Genomic DNA, 19,437 nt, shown 5'->3' with positions numbered 1-19,437 from the left:
TTATTTTCATGAGATTTTCTATATCTCTATGTAGTCCTTTTAAGCTAGTCTTGCAACGTAGTTTTTTTTAAACTTTTATTAATTACACTTTATTCATTTTGTATCCCCCCATACGCCCCTCCCTCCTCCCCTCCCGGTCCCACCCTCCCCCCCTTTCTGCATGCATGCCCCTCCCCAAGACCACTGATAGGGGAGGTCCTCGTCTCCTGTTTTTAAGGAAGAAAAATACCAGTAGTAATTATACCTTATATTGTCTTGGAAACCATTTCCCTGGGGATCTGTAATTATTTTAATCACAAATAAACAGTCCTATAATATCTAGCCAATCCTTTAATCATGTATCTGTAATGAGGGAAGTGCTCACTAGGCATTACCAAACAATAGCAAGGGCAGCAGCAAAGGTAACTTTTGACCATGTGGAACTTATTGCCAACTTCTTATGGGGGGTGGGGAAGAGTGCTTGCCTCACCCACATGAGATCCTGGATTCCATCTTGAGCAATGCAAAAATGAGATATCATGGTGCATACCTTTAATCCCAGTTCTTGGAAGATTAAAAAGAGGGTATTGGAAAATCAAGGCCATCTTCAATCATTTAGTTAGTTTAAGGCCAGCAGCTTAGGCTTCCTGACCTGCTCTCAAAAACTTGAGGAAAAAAAATCTTGGAACTAGGATTAGGGTTAGATAGATATGATGTTAATTCATACAAAGAAATGGATCTACTTAGTTAAAAAATAGCCCTAGTATTATCAGAGAGTTACAGTTTATAGAAACAAATGACATAGAAGCAGAAAAATCTCAACCCTTATGATGAACTTAAATCCCTTCGCAAAAATTTAGGATGAGATAGTTTTCAAATTCTACCTTAAAAAGGCCTTCAGTGTTCTTGTAGTATTCTATGTGCTTGATTTGCTTTTTAATTTCTTTGCTTGTTTTTGAACAGAACATCACATATATAAATGTGTGCGATTGTATCTATGTATAAAGAAAGTAAATGCATTTCAAAAAGAAGGTGCTGAAAAATGGTGGTGCATATATTTAATACCAGCACTTGGAAGGCAGAGGCAGGTGGGTCACTGATATAAAGTCAATTTCAAGTGAGTGAGGTTTTTTGTTTATTTGTTTGTTTGTCTTTTGTTTAGCACAAAGAAAACAAATCAGACACTATGGCTCCCCATGTACCTTCTTCTGTCTGTTAAGATGATCATTAAGGTTTGTTTATTATGTATATAGTGTTCTGCCTGCATGACAGAAGAGGGCATCAGATCTCTTTACAGATGGTTGTGAGCTACCATGTACAGAAAGGCAAAGAGGCTGGGCATCAGAAGAAGGAGAAAAGAGGGAACAAGTCAGGAGCCTGACACAGAGGACCTCTGAAAATCTCCGCCCTGCAGACTATCAATGTAGATACTGAGACTTATGGGCAACCTTTGGGCACAGTGCAGGGAATCTTAGGAAAGAAGTGGGAAACAGTAAGATCTGGAGAGGACAGGAACTCCATAAGGAGAGCAACAGAACCAAAAACATCTGAGCACAGGGGTCTTTCCTGAGACTGATACTCCAACCAAGGACTATGCATGGAGATAACCTAAGATCCCTGCACAGATGTAGCCCATGGCAGTTCAGTATCCAAGTGGGTTCCACTGTAATAGGAACAGGGATTGTCTCTGACATGAACTGATTGGCCTGCTCTTTAATTACCTCCCCCTGAGGGGAAAGCAGCATTACCAGGCCACAGAAGAAGACAATGCAGCCACTCCTGATGAGACCTAATTGACTAGGATTAGAAGGAAGGAAAAGAAGACCTTCCCTATCAGTGGACTTGGGGAGGGGCATGCAGGCAGAGGGTGGAGGAAGGGAGGGATTGGGATGGGAGGAGGAAGGGAACTATGGGGGGGGGGGGTTACAAAGTGAGTAAAGTGTAATTAATAAAGAAAAATTAAGAAAAGACTGGATAACATTAAAACTGAAAAAAAAAAAAAGATGATCATTAAACAGAGAGAGAAACCCCAAGTATGCTACACTTACACTTTATAGAAACAGGTCAATTCTAAAGAGGGGGGAAGGTTGTAAAAATCCAGTCCCTATTAGACTCTAAATGAGAAAGTGTCCCCTGAATGCCTCAAGGTTATAGATCTGAGAGAGAGAACATCCACCTCACTGGCCTCTATCATCTCATATTCCAGATGACACAGGTACACCCTAGCATAATTCAGGTGAGCCCTACTATGAGCTTTAGCCTGTGTAGACACTTTCAAAGTCATTATGACATTCTATTGAGCTAGTCTAATGTGCAGCTGACCATTATTTGTTAATTTACAACCCTTTTAGACTGTGGACAGCTTTCTATCAGAATTCCCCCAAAAGATATAGACTAAAGTGATAGAGGCTATTGCTAGTTTTCATGTTTGTCCACCAGAACATGATGGTAAGATTTATTGCTGACAGCATTCACACTTTGGTCTTTGAATGATAAAAGTCAAGCTGGATCTGAACAAAAAGTTTGTTCCTTACCACATAGCCTTCATAGTACCAAAGGCATCAATGGTTTACTCAGCCATGACTCTTGTGAGCCACCACAATAACTCATCAGGCAAGATGCTCCCCCTAGTGAAATAGTGGCATATTTATAATGAGAGTAGCCAATTGCTTTCCTTATTTTTTACTTTATTTGTTTTAATTCTTAGTATATACCAATTACATATATTGCTTTATAATATGAACAAATTTTAAGAAATTAAATCAGCATGTGGAAAACCATGTCTCATTTTGAATGATATTATCATTTCTTAAATATTGTATTTGTTATAACACCAACAATAAAGTGCGCATAGTTTTTGTCTTCTTGTAAATCACAATATGAGATTTGGGATGACCCTTGTGCATGCAGGAAACTCAGCTTAGATTCCCTGGAAGAAGAGTATGCCTTGTTACTGGATGAACCATGTCATGAGCCCTCCACACACTTTTTTTTTTTTTTAGTTTAATCTAGTTTGGGGATGTTTTGTGTGGTTCCTTTTTCTTTTATACTTTTGCCATCTTAATCTAGATATTTTATCTGTATACAGTTTTCCTAGTGGGTATGAATGACTATATGTAAAGCACTTGTTTTTAAAATGTTCCTAAGCTATGGGTTATTTACTAGGTATTGATATAAGGCAGGATCACTGAGCCCTCTTGAATAGAAATGACTTCCTGACCAATAACAAAAATATAGGACAAAGTTCCTAAAAATATTGTTCTAAACTGCTTCTTGCTTGAGGCTGGAGGGAAAGAGAAAGGCTGTCATCTTACTACAGCATTTAGAGCAGTATATGGTTTCAGTAATGTGAGTGGGAAGGACATTTCTAGAAGTGGTCTGTCCTCTCTCTGCTTCTCCCTGTTTGGCACTATCCTGTAAGTGGTGATCTATGTTGAATCTGAGAAACACATAGCTGCAAAGGTCTTATGTTCACAAAAGCTATTCCAGATGATTCACAAAATGTCATAAATCTCTTGATGAACATCCATAATGTTGTTCCATTTACCTTGTTTTTGCTTTGAAAAGATACTACGATGAAGACAAATATAGAAAAAAAAGAGTTTATTGGGGTTCATGGTGTCAAGGTTAGAGTCTATGACCATCATGAAGGGGTGCACAGAGCAGGCAGGAAGTGATGGGATTGCTGCAGTAGCCGAGAGCTTATATTTTGATCCATAAGTACTAGGCAGAGAGAGTTAATTGGAAATGGTTTGGGCTTTTTGAAATCTTAACACCCTACCCTGAGTGACACAACATCTTCAAATCCTTCCCAAAAAGTTCTATTAACTGGGGACTAACTCTGCAAACATGAGTCTATGGCAACCCTTCTCAGTCAAACCACCACATTGTGTAAAAGAAGGATCAGTAGCTACCACATCCTCTGACCAGTAGTCCTATATGTTGGTAAAGTGTGTAAATAAAGATACTGTTGAATAATACAATTATCCCTGATATAAAACATAGTAGAGGTGAACTGAAAAATATCCTGGCATGCTATGACAGTGGGTTCCATTTAGTGACCCCAGCATCCTTCCATCTGTAGATGTCCACATTTCTTGTGTCCACCAAACTCAGGGCAGAAGCCTCAGTATGGTTTCTACTTAACAGAATGCACTGTGATGGAACCCATCCTCCTTACAGATAGCAATGTTCAGCTGTGCTCCTTCTAACAGCTGCAGTGGTTTTGACTTCCGAGAAAATGAAATTTCTAGTTCTTATCTTTTAAGTCTATGCCAGCTTGTGGTTGGGAAACAGCTGAATACAACATTGTTCTCCACCCAGAAGGTTCTTTTTCCCTCCACCTCCTTTGACATAAATCTTCAAGGTTAGAGACTTCTGACACATAACTCTTGTCATCCAGTACAGCTGGTGTCTGCCACGATCCTCAATCTGTCTTTTATCACGATGTCTAGAGCAACCTGTTTTCACATCCTGGCAAAACTTTAAGGCTTCTGATACAGCAATTGCATGAGAGAGCTAATTCAAGGTGTTTCACTCTTAAGGAGTGTTTCCCAGAAAAGAAGGCATAGCTGAAGGAAACTGCAGCTCCAACTTCATAAACTGAGTGACACCACTGAGTTTCATTTCTCTAAAACTGATATTCATTTCAATGTCACACAGCTGTGAGCTAATAGCATATTTGCACTAATGAGATCATACACAGGCAAACATGCTTGCAAGTAAATGATGAAGGAGGTAATAGTATAGATTTTACAATGGTTACCTTGGACATTAAAGTGTTTGTAAAAAATGGTAAGTTTGAATAATGACTTTATGGTTTTCCTTTTTCAATGTTATCTTCAAGTTCATTACAAATATCTCTGCTTTGATATAAGTCTAATTTACCATGGTCTCTTTGTTTCTTCAACCAATTAAACAACTTTATGTAGGAAAATGATGGATTCTCAAAGATTTTCCTTTTTCAGCAATTCAGAAATACCTACCAGGCATGTTGCTTTTTGAGTCAAAAGGTATCAATGTCTTTTGAAGTTATTGAATGACATATATTAGCTACAATATATTGAACAGAATTTGGGATCAAAGTAAAATACCTTTCTTAAGCTCATAATGATTTTTGTAAAAAGAAAAATATCTGTTCCTAATTTTTCCATATTTCTTTCTACTTCACTTTTATTCCCTAGCCCCGCAGGGTCTTAAACTGTTCTAAGGTTTCCTAGTTAGTGTCAAGCAATCCCTTCAAGTTCAGTTTGTTTTCCTGGTAAATGACCCTAATAAATCTACTGAAGGAAAGAATTTATTTCTACTCACAATTTAAGGCTGTAATTCATCATGGCAAGGAATTCCAAATAATAAGAGCTTGAGAGTACTTGATAGTCACATAGTACCCACAGCCAAGAAACAGAGCAATGAGTGCTTGTACTCAGCTCACTTTCTCCTTTTAATACATTCCAAGATCTGATCCCAGAGAATGGTGTCATTCATGGGGATGGAGTCCCAACTTATAAACTGAACAATCCCTCTGTCCCAGGAGATTTTATGCCAATTTGACATAAGCTAGTGTCATTGGGGCAGAGGGATCCTTTAAAAAAATTCCTACAAGACTGGCTTATGGAGAAGCCTGTCGGGTATTTCTTGATTGATGAATGATATGGGAAATCCCATATCACAGAGGTAGTGCCATTCATGGGTCCAGACATATTTACAAAAACTGGATGAGTAAGGCATGAGGAGCAAGCCAGGAAGCAGCACTCTTCCTTGGTCTCTGTATAAAGCCTATTCACTGGTTCCTGCCTTGAGTTCCTGTCCTGACAGGCCTGGATGACAGAGAGATACTTAAAACTGAAATCTGAAACAAACTCTTTGCTCTACAAGCTGATTTTGGTCATGGTGTTTTATCACAGCAATAGAAACACTGACTAACAACATGTTAATCTAACCTAGATAATTCCTTCCTGGAGTCTTGCTCCCAGATAATTATAGATACTGTCAACTTGATTAACAAAAGTTGACAATTACCCACACATATGTTTCAATAACCTTCAAGCCTAAGGTATATGTTACTGAGAGAGAGAGAGAGAGATCTTCTGGAAGTAGAGAGTATCAGAATTGCTTGTAGGATTCCTGAGCATAGACAGCAGATCCCTCACCTAGAATTTCTATTTGATATATTGTAAATAGGGTTTTATTTAATATAATTTTAGTAGTTATAATTTGCTTTGCCTCTGACACAAGTATTTAGAATTGCTAGCTACCCTGTAAATCCTGTAAATAGTTGGCCAGTGTTTTTGATTCACCATAATTTAAATACTTTATAAAGGCTGGTATATTCTCCCTCAGCTAGTTCTGATGTATCCTTTTTATTTAAATATAGTTATGTATTTGTGAGGTTTGGATATGTGCATATGAGTGCGAGTGATCTGAGATGCCAGAGGAAGTTGTCAAATCCCCTGGAGCTGGAGACACAGGCAGTTGTGGGTCACCATATGTATGCTGGGAACTGAACCCAAGTCCTCTGCAAGAGCAATATGTGTTCACTTAGCCTCTTCTGCATCCTCTGGCTTAGTTGCATATTTTCATTCCCACTGTCCCATGCCACAGGTGAAGTTCTGGTAAATATTTAGAACCTTGCTGTCCTGAGTGAGAGAAAGACACACACACACAAACCCCACACACGTGCACACACTCTTTTTTATGCTTATATAATTTTATTTTTATTTAATTCTTTTATTTAATTATTTTTATTTCATTAATAACACTTTATTCATTTTGTATCTCCCCCTGTACCTCCCTCCCACTTCCCCTCCCAATCCCACCCTTCCTCTTCCCCACCAATGTCCCTCTCCCAGTCCACTGATAAGGGAGGTCCTCTTCCCCTTCCCTCTGATCCTAGTTTATCAGGTCTCATCAGGAGTGGCTGCACAGAGGTAGCATATCGCAGTTTAGTATCCAAGTGGGTTCCAGAGTAATGGGGACAGACACTGTCTCTGACAGGAACTGATTGGCCTGCTCTTTGATCATCATTCACTGAAGGGGGGAGCAGCCTTACCAGGCCACAGAGGAAAACAGTGGACACACTCTTACACTCACACACATACATATAAACTCACACACACATACACACACATGTATATATATATATGTATGTATACACACATACATACATATATTCATAAGACACATACACACATACATACATACTCACACACACTCAAACACACATCCACACAACATACACACACATATAGGCACATAAACACATATACAGATACCACACACACAGACACATACTCACACAGACACACATATGCAAACACATAAACACACTCATGCTTACCCACATACATGATACACATGTATACACACATATACAACACACACACACACAATGAAATAATTAATCTTCAACAATTAAGCCATAGAAAAAGAGGCTTTGAATCAGACATAGTTTTGCTGACTCTGGTCCAGGACATCTGTAAAACAATGAATCAAGCCTCAGTTTGCAGTTTGTCAGCATCTTGGTGTAGGAGACATTCTCCAGACAAAGAAGCTACAAAACTGCAGTTGTGTAAGTAGAAAGAGAGGTAATTACAGAGCAAAAAGAACTGTAAGTTAATAAATTTATGTCCTCAAAAATATTTAATTTAAAACCCAAACCTTTTAATCCTGTTTATGTAGTTTGCGATTTAATAATGGACATGTCCACCAGGCAGCCTTCAAATTTCTAAAAATCTAACCTTTGGGTTCCTGTTTTTAACTCACTTCTACATAGCACTGCTATTGTTTTAAACCCTGCCCACTGTGGTGCTTGACCTCCCTGCTTCGGGATATGGCACACACATCTTTCCTTCTGACCGGGCTAACTGGATTCTTCTGTCAAGACCTAGTGTAGCCTCCTGCTTCTAAACTTGTGCCTCTTTCTGTGATCAAAACGCCCCCTCTCCTCTCACCCCCACCCCAAGGTCCCATTCTTCTCTCCACTGTCTACTGGTTACCCTGCTCTCTGACACTTTGACTATTAAACCAGAAGACCTGAAGCCTTCTTTATAGCATAGTTTAATGCATTCCACTGATCTTTTCCTCCAGGGCTCTGGATTCAGTCTCTAGTAGCAAAGACTTGGGAAAAACAGGTCTAACCTATTAATTAAAACTTAAAATGGGCATAGAGGTAAAAGGCCAAAGACCCACTGAGAACACAGGTTTGAAGCCTTTGGGAGATTTTAAAAGCTAGACTTCCTCTCTGTGGCTCTGTGGAAATAAACTGAAGCCGTTAGTCTTGGCAGCCAATCACTTTACTGGCTGAGCCATCTTGCTAGTTCTCACCTGAGATTTTCTTGATATTTTCTATATCTTTTATTATTCCAACTAGTTCAAGTTTTTTGTTAAAGAATTAATGGTTACATAAAGGCAACAAACAATAACACTGTGAGGCGACAAGTACGTATATACCCACCTGTACACACACATACCACACACACATATACACATAGGCATATATGTACACAGTTAAAGAAGCACATACATTTTGATGGTTAGCTTTAAAGTTTCACATGTTATAACTTCAAATCACCTAGGAAGAGAGTCAAATGAAGTCTTTATTAGACTGGCCCGTGGCATGTCTTTAGGACACCATCTTGATTGTTAATTGAGGTAGGGACACCACTATGAATATGACCTACACCATCAAGTGGGTTGAGCCATGAACTGCAGAAATGTGAAGAAAACTACTTGAGAATAAGCAAGGAAGAAAAATGAATTTATTTTCCATACTCTCAACAGTGGATGCAACTTGAGTTCTTGCTTTGGCTTCTCTGAAATGATGGATTTTAATTAGGAATCTAAGCCAAATAAACCACTTGTTGCTAGACTTAACATAAATTAAACTAGGACACACACACACATTTACACACAGAGAATTAAAGAAGTATTGATTTTTAACTTGTGCAGTTGATACTTCATCAGAGACCCAGAGTTTGGCCATAAATTTCCAGAGCCCTGTGCAGATCTTCCTCGGAGATGCCTGCTTTGTAACCTAACCCAGAAGCAGGGCTTAAAACTTCTATGTACAGACCTCCCTCCCATTCCTGAAACCATGCAGGGACGGTTGGCTCACCTCATAATCGATGTCCAGGGCATCGGTCTCGCCCTTGATCCGGAAGTGCTGTGTGTTCGTGTCCACAGTGAAGTTTGCCTGCTTGCCCACACGCTCCAGGAGAACCGAGTGCCAGTGCTGGTCATCCAGAAGGCTACCCAGCATGGCCGAGGGCGTAATGCTGCTGAGCCGGGCTTTGCTTTCATCTGCAGAAGGAGGAAGGCAGAATGGAGTCTTAGCCCGGGCAGCTTTGAATCCTGTCCATCAAATGAGTAACAGGTACCTGAAGTTTCCTCAAAGAAACATTAGAAAACATTAGAAAAAAACATAATTAAATATACACACATTATCTGATGATTAAGAATGAGAAAAACAGACCTTGAACCACCTAGGGAGGAAGCCAGTTGTCACACAAAGTGTATCTATTCACCCAGGAGCAGAGAAAGACACAATCATTCCTGCTGCAACTGTTGAGTGCCTTCTGTATGAACTGAGTCCTTTATGGCTACTACTACACACGGAATTTGTCTCAGCTTTAAAGGGATGCTTTAATTACTGATACATAATTTTTAAAAATCTTTATGAATTTCGTGTGTTTGTGTGTCTGTATGGAGTTCGTTCCCTTCTTCCATCATGTGTATGCTGGACTCTAACTCTAGCTCTTAGGCCTGGCAGCAAGTATCTTTACCCACTGAAACATTATTTGAGCCTTTGACACATTAATTTTAGTTTAAGAAAATAGTTTATGTCTCTGCCCGACTCAGAATATGATAGTTAAGTGTATCTCTTCCTTGCACTGTGTCATCCTTAGCCCCACCTGTACTCTCCTGTGCATGGGTAACATTGTGTGACATTCAGATGTCAGAAGCAGCTAATCTCTCTGTGGGATGCTCACTGCTACCTTCAGTATGTCCTGATGGTGCTGTTTGTCTCACTAACAATGCCTGGCTTCCTGTAGAAGCTGGAGAGGGGAGACCTCACTTAGCATACTTGGAAAGCAGGCAAGCTGATTTAATGTCTGCTTCTGTTTTGTTGATTTATTATTTATTTATTTCACAAGCCTTGAATTCTCACCATGGTCAAGTTATGGTAATGCTTTAATAAATATCCCCTTCTCTTCTTTCTGTCCTTCCTTTGAAGGACATTGCAATCTAGATGTACTGGTCATTGTCATATATAAAAGAAGATATGGAGGGCAGATAGACTCCTCTCTTCTGAGGGCTCTAACCAGCCTATGAGTCTCTGGCAATTCTCTCATCTTTGTCATCATGTAATAGTAGTTAGGACAGATGAGCACATTAAGAAAGACAAAAGGCTAAGCACTTAGGAGGACATAATGTCTGCCCTGCTTGGAGGAACTGGTACCCAGGCTGAGGGGTGACCAGGACAGTGGAAGGGCCCCTCAGCAGAGGAGAACTCACTGACAGGGCTAGCAGCACCCTCTTGGCTTCTGAGTGTGTGATTGCTGCCTTTGATTAATAAAAGAGGAACTTTAGGTTAGCAGCAATGTAAGATTTTTTTGATTGCTACCAATTCAGCTTCCTCAAAGGTTATGGCAATTTAAACTCCTGCTATAATTTAGAGTGTCTGATAGGCCAAAACTATATTTCTGAGTAATATTTGCACACATTTGTTGTTTAAGTATGTGTGTGTGTGTGTGTGTGTGTGTGTGTGTGTATGTGTGTGTGCCACAATGCACCTTTGGAAGTCAGAGAGAGCCCTAAATGTCAGTCCTCACACTCCATCTTGTTTCACACAGGGTATTTTGTTTGCAGCTGAGTATCCCTTACTAACCAGCCTATGAGTCTCTGGCAGTTCTCTCATCTTTGTCTCTCAAACTGTAGTAGAAAGCTGGGGTGTAGATAGTCTGGCTTTATGCTAGTGTCAGGGACCCCAAACTCAGGTTCTCATCCTTATGTGGCATATACATGACCCATTTAACCAGCTCCCCAAACCAGTTTCTGTAGATTTCTCTTTCGTGTGGGTAGAGCTGAAAAAAATCTCTTCCTTTTGGTGAGCCATATTCTCTGACTTTTACCCATTTATTCTCCAACAAATTGGATTTAGTTCATTTTCGGTAATATAAATTTTCAGGTTTTCTTTCACTATTTTTGTATGTTACTTTTCCTGTTTCCTTTACTTTAACACTAAAAATATTTTCACTTGAAAGTTTATTATTTGAGGGTTGGCAGAATGGCCCAGCAGTCCAAGTGATGTTGTGCAAGCTGAGGACCAGTATCCTGATCTCTAGAAACCCTAGTAAATGGCTGGTGAGGGTGGTGGCTCACTAAAATTCCATCCCTGGACAGTGGAGACTGAGGATTCCAGTGCAAACTGCCTCACAATACTACCCACCTCAGCGGGTTCTGGGCTTGACTGAGAGACCCTTCTTTGATGAATACAAAGTAAAAACAATCAAGGATGATTTCCAAATTCAACTGTAGGCCTACATTTGGAGGAGCACATAGGTGCTCAAGTTCCCACATGTATGTGTACTCACATACCTGCAAAGGAAAGCCTTTGCACTCACACATGTCGACCATGCTTATGAAAAATAGAAAAAGGGAAAAAGAAAGAATCTCCACAATTTCTCTGCTCTGCAACTGCCCATTCCTGCTTTGAGATCAGAGGAAATCTCCCAGCATGGTCCACCGTTAATATAATGAGCATTCAGAAATCCATTTCTTGCATTATATTGGAAGGTCTGTGCTGTCTGAACCCCGTTAGTGCACTGTCTTGGATGAACATTTTATGAAAACATGGACACTGAGGTGCAGACACAGCAAGCTACAGTGCAAAGTCTGGGTCAGGACATTACATAGGGATCTTTAAGTCCTGGCCCTTTAACCTAGTCATCTGCTTTAGGAAAATATATTCTAAAGCAATAAATTAATAAATGGCTCAAAAAAACTAATGATTTAAAAATTGGAGGTAATGTTCAGTAGTTTGGAGATAGATTAAATATACATGTAAAATCAAGAAAAGGATATAAGATAGGTGATTAAGTGGCATTTGTGAAGTTATAGCATTTTAAAATATTTATCTGTGAATAAGTTACTTTTAGATGAAACATAAAGTGACAGCTAGTACATAAAATATTCAACAACTTAAAATTCTTAATTGAGGATACATCCAAGGAGAATAGAAATATGCAAATGCTTACTACACACTGCTAATAAACCAATAAATCTATGAACTCATAAATCACCAAAATCTGCCACATTATTGCACAAATTTTTCTTCTATATCTTAGAGTTAGAATAACTATTTTGATGGCCAGGAAAAACCAATATTAAATTATGTATATCCTATGTGAATTAGTGAATGCCTCCTGAATTACAAGGAGTTTCATATATTTCTTTGTTGGCTTCAAGATGGAGTTCAGTGTCTTGAATATGATAGATGGATATTCATATGATCTAACACTGAGATACGTCCATACTCAGGTTCAATTTTTATTACGTGTATTTGTGTATTTATGGGATGGTTTAAGTGTGAGCATGTGGGGGTGAGCATGTGTAGGTCAGAGAAAAAGCTGTGGGAAACGGTTCTTTCCTTCCACCTCCTGGGTTCTAGGGTTCGAATTCAGGTTGTAAGCCTTGGCAACAAGCACCTTTACCCACTGAACCATCTCACCTACCCAGTAGTTTAATTATTAATTGACTCCAAAAGAGGAAGATACAAATGAATTCCACCTACTTCTTCCTCAGTTATTTTTCACTAAAATTCACATCTTACATTAAAGCTAGTGGAATATGGTTCGATAAAATAAATTCAGAAAACAATTCTGCTATTTTAAAATCAGTGGTTTAGAATTATATTGATGAAAAAAGAACAATGTTCATCTAATGAAAACTCCCCTAGAAGTCTAGAATATTGTTTGGGTAACCATAGAAAATGTAATTCTCAGCACACTACCAAAGTTTTTAATCTCAGGACATCTGTTTACAGTTTTATCTCAGTGGCATTTGATGGTCAAGTACCCTGTTTTAACAAATTTTCAGTTTATTAAGACATGATAAAAATCTTCATGAACAGCTGAGATGAATACAAATGACAGTGATAAAGATGCTGATTTTGGAGACAGAAATACAAAGGAAATTTATTTATAATTAAGTGGAACTTTTTTTTTTCATTAAGTTTGAAGATAACATACTTACTTCCTCAGCCTTATTTCAAAGAATATGAGAAAACTGTCAATGAGGCAAGCCCAGAGAGTAGCCCACCCAGAGAGAGAAGAAACATCCTACTGCAGAGAGGCAGGAAGGTACTCTTTACTGAACAAGTTTTCTGTTGTTGTTGTTGTTGTTTGTTTGTTTGTTTTGTTTTCAAGACAAGGTTTTTCTTTGTAGACTTGCCCATCCTGGACTTGATTTGTAAGCCAGACTGGCCTCAAACTCAAAAAGTAGTGACCTGCCTGCTTCCTTCAGGAACCAGGTTCATCCTTCCAGGGACAGGCCATATTAACAAAGCCAGTGGTTGTTTTTTTGTTGTTGTTTTGTTTTGTTTTGTTTTTTGTTTTTTCCACTTACACATAATACCTTCCACTAAGAAGAACAAAACAATTGGTGTTTCCCCCGACACTTAGTTGTAGTTTTCTAACTTGTTGAGTCAGCTCAGTCATGAAAGATCATTATAGTAAGAACATATCTAAAACAAAATAAGTTACTTAAGAGTTTGAATCCTGAAAACAATCATCATAAGTATGTAGAGAAAAAGATATAAAAAGCTGTGCATGGTGGCACACTCCTTTAATCCCGGCACTGAGGGAGGTGAAGGCAGGCTGTGAGTTTGAGGACAGCCTGGCTTAGAAAGCAAGTCCAAGATGGCCAAGACTACAAAGAAACAAGATGGCCAAGACTACAGAGAAAAACCCTGTCTTGAAGACAAAACAAAAAAGAGATTTAAAAACATATGTTGTAGCTTCTGATATATAGAAATAGACATACTGTCTTTATCGCAGAATGAAAGAAAGAGTGCTGCTTTATTCCCATGAAGATGAAATATTTGAAAAGGGGGCTGTTCTACTCTTATGAAGAAAGAGGGAATAAATCACTTACATTTACTTCAGTGACTGCATGTGATGAAGATGCTCCCGTGTATGATATAGGAATAATGTTATCAGTGAGTATGAACACTTAGAGACTTGCATTTCAATTCCTAACTCTCTTATCCTAAAATAATAGCAGTGGTAGTAGCGAGTGTGTGTGGGGCTGTGAGTGCCTACAACCTTAGCACCCAAAGGCCGAAATAGGTGGAGCTTAAGACATTGTTGACCACCCAGCCTAGCTCCAAATACAAGCTTTTGCATCACTAAGAGACTGTCAGACAGCCAGCCAGATACCTAGTGTCTTGCTCTGTTCTCTGTATGTTTGTGTGTGAGTGTGTGTATGTATGTATGCACACCTGTATATTTATGTCAATACAACACACACACATCCACCACACCATGCCACACCACACCAAGCAGATATGCAGATATCCAGTGAATGACAAGGAAGCACAAGCCTGAGGAATTGAGTCCAACCCCTAGAACTCACATAAAAAGCCAGCTGTAGCAACTCATGCTTCCAATCCCAGCATGTGGGAGGGGTGGGGGCCATCAGAGAGGGGAAATAGGGGCTGGAAGATCCTTGGGGTTTGTTTGTCAGTCAGCCTGGTCAAATCAGTAAGCTACAAGTAAGAGGTCATCATAAAAGAGGGGGTGGTCGAGGAAGACACCCGAGGTTAACCTCTGGCCTCAACAGTCATTGGCACATATATTTATATGGGTCTGACATTACCCAGGTTCAGGTATAGGGCTAGCCTGCCCTTCTGGAGCTCCAGGGTGATGTGGTCTCCACGTTGTCCTTCTCCATGGAACAGAACTCCATCTCCTTGCATGCTCTTGAACTTCAGGGAGATCACGTCTTTGAGGGTGCTCATCGTCTTCTGATTGAACCTGTACAAAAGTGAGCTCCGGCCATCAAAGTCAGCAACATCTGATTCTAGGGACAAAGAGAAGAGAGAAAGAAACATCATTGTGTCCCCTCATGGCATCTATTCTTGCTTCTCATCTTTGATGCTGTTCAGGTCACAGGAATGTTCCAGAAATCTGGAAAATCTTACAAAGAGACACATGAAATAAACCAACCTACATGGAATCTGAAGAATCATTCATTTTAGGCAGCACATGCATACCATATTGAGGTAGAAACTCACATAATGATTGTCAAACAAAACAAGAGAAGAGAAGCAGCAGGTCCTGGATGGGAGCTGTCACATAATTCCCTCCAATGAGTTGCATTGAGTAATAGAGTCTCAAGGCTGTGATTGGCCTCCAGAATGGAAGGATTGAATTAAACAAAAAATAGTACAATGCATGGAGATCTAGAAATGATAGAACCAGAGAGGGAAGAGGAATCTCAGTTTAAAGCTTGTAGAGGAGTTTCATTAACAGTAAAAATAGGAGGGAGATAGGGAGAGTGAGTGAAATATATAGCTGCAATGCAAGGGATACCCAGAAAGGCCAGAGGTGCCTCTTCAGATAGCAGCATTTAGAGCTCCTGTGAAGAAATCCTCTGAGGAGTCTTGAATCCATGGTTGGAACAAATGAAATGTATTATACTTTGTAACTTTTCAAGAGTGAAAGACAGACTGCTTTTTCTTCTTTTTTTAATGTTTAAATCTTTTTTTAATTTTTAATTTAATTTTAAAATAAAAAAAAATTTAAATTTTTATTCATTTACTGTTTTTTTCTTTTTTGTTATTAACATTTATTACAATTTATTCAATTTGCATCCTCACTGTGGCTCCTCCCTCATCTTCTCCTTATCCCAACCTCCCTCTTCTTCTCCTACTATGCCCCTCCCCTAGTCTACTGATAGGGGAGGTCATTCTCCCCTTCTATTTGACCCTAGCCTATCAGGTCTCATCAGGACTGGTTGCATTGTCTTCATCTGTGGCCTTACAAGGCTTCACCCCCTAAAGAGAGGTGATCAGAGAGCCTGTCACTGAGTTCATGCCAGAGAAAGCCCCTGCTCTCTTACTAAGGAACTCACTTGGATGCTGAGTCTATGGGTTACATCTGAGCCAGGGTTTTAGGTCCTCTTCATGCATTGGTTGGGGTATCAGTCTCTACAGGGTACCCAGGGCTCAGGACTTTTTTTTTTTTGTTTTTGTTTTTTTTTTTTTGGCTCTGTTGGTCTCATTTTGGAACTCCTGTCCCCTCCAGGTCCTTTTACCCCCCACCCTTTCTTTCATAAGATTCCCTGTACCCTGCCCAAAGTTTGGCTATGAGTCTCAGCCTCTGCTTTGATACCTCGTTCAGTATAAAAGAGAATCCTGAGTGAGGTAACCCAGAAGCAGAAAGACACACATAGCATATACTCACTCATACACTTATACATGGATATTAGTCATATAATATAAGATAAACATACTAAAATGTATACTCTTAAAGAAGCTGAATAACAAGGAAGATCCTAGGCAAGATGTTCAATCCCCATTCAGAAGGACAAACAATATAGACATTGGAAGCAGAAGACAAGCAACAGGATAGAAGCCTACCACAGAGGGCCTCTGAAAGACAGATTGCTTCTTAAACTCTCTACCCAAGAAAGAATTGCAGGGAGCTGTCTGTGGACTGGTTCAGGCTATGTGATTTGGCATAAAGGTGCAGGCCCACATTCTAACAGTGATACAACAGCCTGTCCTTCAGCACAGGCACCTGCATCAGGCTTTTCCTGGACCAGTGACTGGTCTGTAATAACCTCCTACTTGACCTACATGACCTACTCTTTCGCTAATTTGATTGTGACATTTATAACCATTTGATCTCTTCATCTTAAGCTCCAGGCTGGAGTTGAAAAAGAGATATCTTTTATTATGGCAGCTGTGGATGATTAGTTAAGTCATTTCTAGAACACTGTGCTGAAAACTTTGAAGATTCTTTGGAGCTTAGTGAGAAAGAATAGCCAGGGTGTGGAGACTGACGATTTAAACAGAGAGATAAAGTGGTATATATGCCTTTTCTGGGCTGGTAATGTGCTGTTTTAGAGGGGTTTTGTTTGTTCATTTGTTTTTCAAAATATTCAGTCACTATTTCACGCTTCGGTATTGATTCCCATCTGAGACAGTCCTTTAGTTGAGATATGAGAGTTAAGCCAATGTATGCAGTAACATGAAATGTATGCTGTAACACATTGTCTCATGTCAACTCAGTATATCTAGTTCCTGAAACATGGCACTGTGTTGAGAAGAGTGGTGTGTTTTCTCTGCACATAACATGCTCACCCATTATGACATTAGAATAGAGATTAATTCTGCCTCATTGTATGGCAAAGAACTGACCAATACAATATAAATTAGTTAGGTCTGTGATAATGTGTGTGGAGCTACTGACACAGGAACAGGAAGTGGAAGGAGTGTCACAGGAACCTCCCCTGGAAGTCTTTTCTTTCTTCCTAGCTGAGAGTGGCCTTGTGAGATCGAGTATACAGCGAGTGGAAGGTTAGGGAAGGGGGACTCTGTGCATCTTCCATGATGTCATCCACAATAGCATGGAGATTTGCAGTGACGCAACTGTTGTTCTATCACCAATGCCCCCTTATTAACTCCTTACTAATGCTCTGCAAGCATAATAATCTTTTTTGTATGTCAAGTTGGGCTATAGTGGTATCCTTACTATGCCCTGTCTTCTATACACTATCTAGGGCAAATAGACATTTGTTATGATTTTTCTCCTTCACACTATACTCATATATAGAATGCCAGAGCATTACTTAATACCAACGTCAACTTAATGGTATCCTTTCTTTACCACCTCTTTGTACTGAAATCCAGCCTTCAAATCCCAACTCTTTATTTGCAATTTTCTTGATATCAGCTTGGACAAATTCCATTCATGCTATCATGTAGTATTTGACAGCCTCATTTCATTTATCAGTGTTCCCAGTTCTGTTAGTATTATAGCCAGAAAGTGAAAGTCAAGAAGTCATGATCTAAACAAATTTATGAAGTATATGCATATACAAAACCTAACAAGTGTCTGTCAAGATATCCAGCAGAGAAGTTATTTGATAGTATGTATATGCGTGTCCATATTCATGTACATACGCAGGTATGTACATGCACTTGTATATGCATGTGGAGGTTAGAGGCTGACACTGGGTGTTTTCCTGACCCATATTCTACCACATTTTTATCTTGTTGTTGTGGTTGTTGTTGTTGAGACAGAGGCTCATATAGCCTAGGGTGTCCTTGAATTCACAAAATTTCCAAGGATGACTCCTAACTTCTCATCCCTCTGTCTCTATATCCTGTGAACTAGGATTAAAAGAACACAACATGTGCCTGGTTTTATGCTGTGGTGGTGGAAACAACTCGAGGCCTTTTGCCTGGCAAACTCTCTCTACCAGTTGACCTGCCTCCATAACTCTCATTTGTTATTGAACGTGGTTCTCAGCAAGTGGGCAGATTGGCTGGCCAGTGATATTCAAGACCACCTTTTTCCTCCCTCAAGGCTGAGATTACAGATGTATTTCATTGAGCCAAGCTTTTTACATGTGTGTAGGATTCATGTTGCCATATTTGTATGGCAAGCTTTTTAACACTGAGAAATCTCCATAGCCCATTGGAAGAAATCTTGTAAGTTAATTGCATATTATTTCACTATTTTTGTCACAAAAATTTGTGCTGTAGAATGTTTTTTTTTCTTCTATAATACACAAAAAAATGTAAGATTACTTAATTACAACTTGGAAGGAATTCATCAAATGCAATCTTAGCAGGGTGCAAAAGAGGTTAAGGGTTGTATGGACAGGATAGAATTATTATTATTTGAAATAAAGAAACCATAAAACCTCAGTTTTTCAGGATTTTGTAAGGAATTTAAATTCTTATATTGAGTATTCATAGTGACAACTTAATCACCGTTCTTGTTCAAGGACATAGATTTATCTTTAATAAACAAAAATTTTAAATGAAAAGAAAAATAATAATTTTATGTAATTACCTTGAAGGAAAATTCCATAATTTATTCTTTACATATTCAGTTAACAAAAAGGTCAGCAATGACTCCAGACTGTAAAATGCAACTGGCTGGATATAGGATGGTTTTCACAATTTCCTGTGATTTCAATTGTAAATGTCTGAACTATCTCTGTAACCAGTGGGGTTTTGTTGGATCAGCCACTAATCTTTCCAGGGTTGGTTTTCTGCTGTAAAGTGAAGGTACTAGACTAGCAGGATAGCCCAGCAAGCGAAGTGCTTACCCTGTAATCTTGATGACCTGAGTCAAATCCCTTAGAACCTACCATTGAAAGAGAAAACCCACCTCTGAAAACTGTCTTCTGACCTCTGTGTGGACATCATTGAATGTGCACACT

The 19,437-nt window shown here is 39.2% G+C and overlaps 1 protein-coding gene across 3 annotated transcripts in view; it reads right to left on the bottom strand.

Moving 5' to 3' along the window:
• Positions 1-19,437, bottom strand: part of LOC110563726 (contactin-associated protein like 5-1-like) — a 785,262-nt gene that overhangs the window by 403,461 nt on the left and 362,364 nt on the right. For all 3 annotated transcript variants that reach the window (XM_060371606.1, XM_060371607.1, XM_060371608.1), the window contains exons 5-6: positions 14,854-15,057; positions 9,092-9,276 (exon numbers count right to left, since the gene is read on the bottom strand). In XM_060371606.1, coding sequence (XP_060227589.1) covers positions 9,092-9,276; positions 14,854-15,057 — 389 coding nt within the window. The remainder of the gene's footprint in view (positions 1-9,091; positions 9,277-14,853; positions 15,058-19,437) is intronic.

The sequence above is a fragment of the Meriones unguiculatus genome, chromosome 18, assembly GCF_030254825.1.
Source record: "Meriones unguiculatus strain TT.TT164.6M chromosome 18, Bangor_MerUng_6.1, whole genome shotgun sequence".
Taxonomy (NCBI): domain Eukaryota; kingdom Metazoa; phylum Chordata; class Mammalia; order Rodentia; family Muridae; genus Meriones; species Meriones unguiculatus.
This window is presented reverse-complemented; position numbering and strand designations above follow the sequence as displayed.